At 31.1% G+C, this 6,567-nt stretch overlaps 1 protein-coding gene across 1 annotated transcript; it reads right to left on the bottom strand.

Moving 5' to 3' along the window:
* Positions 1–663: 663 nt before the first annotated feature.
* LOC120262864 (probable sulfate transporter 3.3) lies at positions 664–5,922 on the bottom strand. The gene is made up of 13 exons (XM_039270769.1): positions 5,218–5,922; positions 5,060–5,108; positions 4,745–4,952; positions 4,468–4,639; positions 4,309–4,374; positions 2,601–2,714; positions 2,400–2,516; positions 2,181–2,307; positions 1,577–1,863; positions 1,315–1,505; positions 1,155–1,234; positions 1,001–1,077; positions 664–931 (listed from the first exon to the last, which is right to left on the bottom strand). Exons 1-13 carry the CDS (start codon positions 5,608–5,610, stop codon positions 785–787), a joined length of 2,028 nt encoding a protein of 675 aa, XP_039126703.1. The 5' UTR covers positions 5,611–5,922; the 3' UTR covers positions 664–784.
* Positions 5,923–6,567: the final 645 nt, after the last annotated feature.

The raw sequence follows: 6,567 nt of genomic DNA, 5'->3' as shown, positions 1-6,567 counted from the left end.
ATAGTAAAATAATGAGGGTTAGAAATACTGAACAAAATTGACTATGTTTGCAGGTAAAAATATTAAAGTTCAAATTAAAACCAATGTTTCCCTGAAGATTAGTAGAAAAAAACTAACCCACCAATAACTTGGATTTTGTATGCATGCTTAGCTTCTCTTGATGATGCATCTCTCCAAGCAAAGCTAGAGAACTCTAGAGGAAGTTCATTGAGACACAACAACAAGAAGATGTGTTTCTGTGTTTATGCATCCATATATATATATATATATATATAATTTTGTATTCTAATAGTGCAAAACTAGATAAATCTCTTTAAATCTTAATTTTCTTTTTTGTAAATATATGCAGAAAATAAGAGAAAAATACAATTGATTGAACCACAGAATCTACCGAAACAAGAACAATATTAATAAATTAGAAAACAGAGCTTATTTAAACTAAGGGGAAAACTTGGAGTTATGATCAAGTGCTAATAAGAGGAAAAGAAATATTGAAAGACACATAATTTTGTTATGTATTGTTTTACATTAAGAAATTACTGTGCTCTTTTTAATTGTACAAACAATGATGCATGTTGAGCATGGTTTATGGGCAATAATGAAAAATACTTTTTAATTTATAAATATAGCTTTATGATTATAATAGATAAAATTGTCAAACCATGAAGCAAAGAGAGTGATGCCATTACTATTAATAAATACATAGAAATTTACAGTTACATGCAAACATTAATATTGAATAAAATAAAATAGAAAATAGAGAAATTTTGGAGTAATTAGGAATTTAGGATGCTTCCTTAATCAATGAAGAGAGTGATATGACAGCCTCCTCAATAGTTAAATAAAGAGAATCAACTCCAAGAAATTGAAGTGCATCATCTGCTCTTTTAATTTTCTCCATCACTTCTCCCACTGGATTTACAAGCACTAGCTGCAACCAAAACTCAATCCTATAAATTTCAAATAAATATATAAATAAATAAATAAATAATATATTTACCTCAATGTCTTTTTTTCTCAAAATTTTTTTTAAGTCAATCAAAAGTGAAATTCCGCTTGTATCCACCGCACTCACGGCTAAAACAACAAAAAAAAAAGATTTAAGTACGCGTCTATCATTCTATTAGCTTAAGCTTTTAGAGTAAAATAAGTACTTGATAAATCCAGAATTACAAATTGAAGAGAAGCGCATTTCCCTCCACAATCAAGTTCATCTTCTATCCACCTTCCAATTCTGAAATTCAACAGCAAAATAAATTAATCATCACTAAAACTTCTTAACTTCTATACTAATTTGAAACCAAAAAAAATTACCTTTCATGAAGGTAGGTACAGTTTGCAAAGTTAATTGGAGCTTCAACTGCAAGAATTAGAAATCCTGGAACTCTTTTTGCATCTCTGTATTGTTGAACATTCCTATAAATATCACTCCCTGATATGTTCCCTAAACTCACAATCTTCGGCCTTGTGATTTGAAGCAGAACTCTAAAGATCGAAATTCCTATCTGCGTCGATTAATAAACTTATAATATTCATCTAGCAACATTCAACTTGATCGAAAAAAATAAAACATTACCGCAATTGCTAGGCCTTCTTGGACAGAAATAAAGACAACTCCAAGAAATGCTGCTAACAAAACTAGGAAGTCCATTTTATCCATCTTCCATATATGATATGCAGCAGGCAGATCAATGAGACCGATGACGGCCGTCACTATGATCGCTCCGAGAACAACATTAGGGGTGTAGACGAAGAGCGGCATGAGGAAGAGTAGCGTGACCATCACCGTCAATGCCATTACTATATTCGACATCGCCGTTTTGCATCCTGCATTGTGATTTACCGCCGACCGGGAAAATGCTCCTACAAAGTGATCATAGCAGAAAAAACATACTAAGAAGAAAAACACATTTTTTTTAGTCTTTGATCGTCAATTTGTCAGGAGCTATAGATTATAAATTAATCCGTAATATATTCAGACTTGAAACTACTTGTTTAAACATCTCAAGTTTATGTTATTTGGACCGACCCCTGTCGGTATTTATACGTGATTTGCATAGAAAAAGTAGGTTATTGTACAAAAATGAATACGGACAATGAATGATGAGATACGGTATTGGAAAAATACGAATAATGAGAATAATAGTAAATGATTTGATGATAATTTTTTTTTTAATTACCTGTTGTAACATAACATGAAGTGCAACAACCAACAATGTTCATCAATCCAATTGCCATCATTTCTTTGTTACCATCAACTTTGTAGTCTTTAAGTGAAGCAAATGTTCTTCCAACTGCAACTCCTTCCTAAAAAAAAAAATTATCAGAAAACATTGAATGATCTTTTTAATTAATCAGAAATATTAAAGTTTTATAAGTAATATTGAATGGAGACTTACAGTTAGAGAAATGATTCCAGTGATGAGTCCTGTTTTCATTACCAAACTTAGATATGAACTTTTGAAGATAAGTTTATCCCATGAAGGTGGATTAAGTCCATGTGGCAAGTGTCCAATCTATATTAAAACAATATATATATAAATATTTAATAGATATTAAAATATGAGATATGAGAAATGAGCAAGAAGGAAGAAGCTAACAATACTGATTCCATGGTTTTGAGCTTTGAAGAGGAAAACAAGGAGGGTGGAAATGATAACTGATGCTAATGGAGCCCCTGCTGAAACCCAGAAAAGGCTTGGCTTTTTCATACTCTGCATCAAAAGTAAAAAAAAAAAAAATCAGTACTTCTAAATTTAAAACTAAAACTAATAAGAAAATGATTAACTCTAAAAGTTTTATTTTGAATGTATAGAATGCCAGTTATTGATGTTATTAAAATAGATCAAGAGAAAAAAAAAAGACAACACTCTGATCAATAATGTTAAGGGGAATCTCTTATTTAAAGGTGATTAATGTAAACAATAAATTATTTATAAATGAATATTGGTTCTTCATTATTAAGGAGAACAGTAAGGGGTGATCATCTAATTCTTTCAATTTCATCCATAAAATTTTTTCAAATTTTTCATATTAAAATTACTAAATATTTCTAATTTTGCTCATTGACACCAGTATTGAGCAGTTACCAGAGTCTATTGGGCTAAAATAGTGATGAATGTATGAAGTACGAACTTTAGCACCAACGGAGCAAAAATATTTTTTGATAATATGGCTTTGTTTGGATTGCCTTTTGGAAAACCCAGAAGTCTTTTTATAAGTTAAACGTTTTTGAATTCCAAAAATGTTGTTTGTATTAGTTTCTTGAAAAAAGCAGCGATAAAAAAGTCGAAAAGCAATAGATAGTCGTAGCCAGAACTTTTATGAAAAAAAGTTGTTTATTATATTTTACTGACTTCTACTTCTACGTAAAAAGCTAATCAAAGCATATATATAAAAAATTATTAACTACTACGAAGAAGACTTTTTCGAGACGACTTCTACTAAATTAATAAAAAAATATTTTTTTAATAAGCTAATCCAAATAAGGCATATATAAAATTTTCAAGACAACAAAAATTATAAAAAATTAAAAATAAAGTGCCAAAAAATAAAAAAAGGTTGAAAAAGAAAATTGTACCCTTCTAACGATGGTATTTTATAATATTATTCACTTGTTTTCAAATTGAGAAACCACCGCACTGTACTGTGGTTCTCATTTATTTTTATCCTAAAAATAAAAAAAAACACCAAAATAGTTGATATCCCAAAGAGATACTAAGATATTAGTACATTGATAGAGTGATGATTTGAACTTTTGTACCCTTTCTTTGCCCCATCAAGTCCACTGTTACAAAACATGATTAAAAAGTAGTGGACCCAAAGCCATGTGGGTCCAACTCTCTTTCTAGTTTTTAATTAAATAATTATTTAATTAGTCCTAATTAATCCAATATATATTATTAATAAATAAATATATAAAAACTAATTTAACTATCTGCATAGAATCTACATGTTGAAATATTCATTCATAAAGACAAGTAGAAGATGTTCATGAAGTACTCTAAACTTGATTCACTTTACTTATTCATTTGTACCCCTCATCAAAATAGTGCGTTAATTTAAATTTACAAATATCTCTATTTTACTTTTGAAAACATTTTATGATGAAAAAAAAAATTATTAAAATAAATAGTCAAACTTGTTTTCCAATAGAAACAAAACAGGTTGTTCTTCTTGTACAAACTCATTAATGGAAAACGGTGCATTAATATACATCAAGACATGCAATAAAAACTACAAATAAAATATGAAGAAAATAAAAATAAATAAATAAATAAACAAAAGAAGGAAAAGAGAAACACATACAACATGTCTGGCAAGCAACAGAATGCCTAGAAAACTCATCCCCATCACTATGGTTTGCCATGACCACTGCTCATATAAATATATATATATATATACATAAAAATATAAAAATATATGTAAACAAAAATAAATAATAATACAGAGAGAAAAAGGACGGACCTCATTGGTGGTGTGGAAAACAGAAGCAAGAACAGGGACCAGACCCATTTGTTTGGTGAAATGAACAATCCCAAGAAGGCTTTTGAGTTGCTGAAGAGAAACTATGATTGCAGAACCAGCCATGAATCCAATCAGTGTGGCCTTTGATAAGAAGTCTATAATTAATCCTAACCTATGAAACATTAAAAACCAAACACATGCATCAAAATTTTCACATAATTAATATATAAACATGCATTCACAAATAAATAAATTAAGAATGGTTGATTGAGATGACCTGAAAATGCCAAGAGAGGCTTGGAAAATGCCAGCAAAGAGAGTTGAAGTGAAGGCAAGTTGCAGGAAAAGATAAGGATCAGTGTTTGGATTCACAGCTTGTCTCAGCATTGATCCCATAATCAAAGAAGCAATTGAAACAGGTCCAACTGCAAGATCTCTTGAACTTCCCAGCACTGCATACACTAATGGTGGCACAAAACTTGAATCTACATCCACAATTTAAACCCATATATCAAACCATCTCCATACTGCATGCATGCATGCATAAATGAATCTCATATATATATATATATATATATAAACTCAAGCTTACATAATCCTACAATGGGTGGCAGGTTGGCAAGCTTTGCATAACTGATACCCTATATATCATGTTCAACAACATCATATGTATAAAGTTAGCTATATATATATATATATATATATATATATAAAGATTAGATTGAGAAAGAGGAGTAGAAGAGAGCATGCCTGAGGGATGGCAAGGCTGGCAATGGTGAGGCCAGAGATGAGATCAGACTTGAAAAGAGAGAAGGAATAAGAAGGAGCCCAAGAGAGAATGGGGAAGAGGAACTGGGCAGAAAGAGAGAGTTTGGAAGAGAAAGGTTGGCCAGAGAAGTTTCTGAAAGGATCATCAGGGAAGAAGGTTTCTTTGAACCTGATCTTGAGCTTGGTAATGGTGCTTTTAGGTTGAGGAAGCTCCACTTTGTGCATCATCTCCATTACTGTTATCTCTACTTGATGATCATCATCATCATTGTTGTTGTTGTTGTTGTTGTTGTTATTCATCCTCACTTCTTCTTCTCCTCCTCCTCCTCCTTTGTTTGCACCCATATCTAGTACCTCATCTTCTTTGGTTCTCATTTTTTTCTTTGTTTTTTTTTGGGGTTATCTTGAGGTATTTGAAGAGGAAGACATGAAGGCATAAAGGTTTTGTGTGCAAGAGAGCAAAAGTGATGGCTTATCAAGAAGGCAAAAGAGGAGCTTTTGAGAGTGATTAAGGACCCCCACTAAGATGTCTTTGGCTTCTTCTTCTCCTTCTTCTTCTTCTTTTTTCTTTCTTTTTTTAAAATTTTTTTTTTTAAAAAAAAATGTTTTATGGATTATCCATGGTGATGCTTGGAATAGAATGGTTTGAAGAGCATTGAAGTGAGAGTAAATCAATGCATGGATAGGTGCGCCATTTCTAGTAATGTTTTATGCATTTATGTGTTTATATATTTATATGATTGTTTTTATTGTATTTTGTATCTTTCCTTTTTCTTTCTTTTTTGATGGATCATTGCATATTAATGCAATGAAGTCAAAAGAAGAAGAAGAAGAAGAACACAAAGGAAGGAAAGGGCCAAAAAAGTAGATCATCTAAAGAAGAAAACTATGACCTTAAGAATAAGGGCAATACCCTAACCATGTAATCAAGTTCATTATCTCAAGTGTCTTCCTTTCCTAATTGCCTGTCATCCTCTGCCGGCGTGTTCTCCGGCGAGCTTTTCTTTTTTGGTTTTGTTTATCTCAAATATGGGGGAAAATCAATATCACAATAGTAGCAAAAAGAGTTTGATGTTTTCTTATTTTTCTCATTTTAATTATTTGAACTTTTGAACCGTTTCTTTTAAGTTTTAACCGTAGACTTAACAGATGGTTCTCCAAAAACTCCTCCTGCCTCACCAGATGTATTCTATTAAACTGTTGAATATATAATATATTCTATGATAATAAAAATATATATTAAGCATTCATTTTAAAATTCTTTACCATTTGTGAATGGCCCTTGGTCGAGCGACATTGGTTTGAAACCCGCTACCAATGGCTCAGAGGTCA

This window comes from Dioscorea cayenensis, chromosome 6, assembly GCF_009730915.1.
Source record: "Dioscorea cayenensis subsp. rotundata cultivar TDr96_F1 chromosome 6, TDr96_F1_v2_PseudoChromosome.rev07_lg8_w22 25.fasta, whole genome shotgun sequence".
Lineage (NCBI taxonomy): Eukaryota > Viridiplantae > Streptophyta > Magnoliopsida > Dioscoreales > Dioscoreaceae > Dioscorea > Dioscorea cayenensis.
This window is presented reverse-complemented; position numbering and strand designations above follow the sequence as displayed.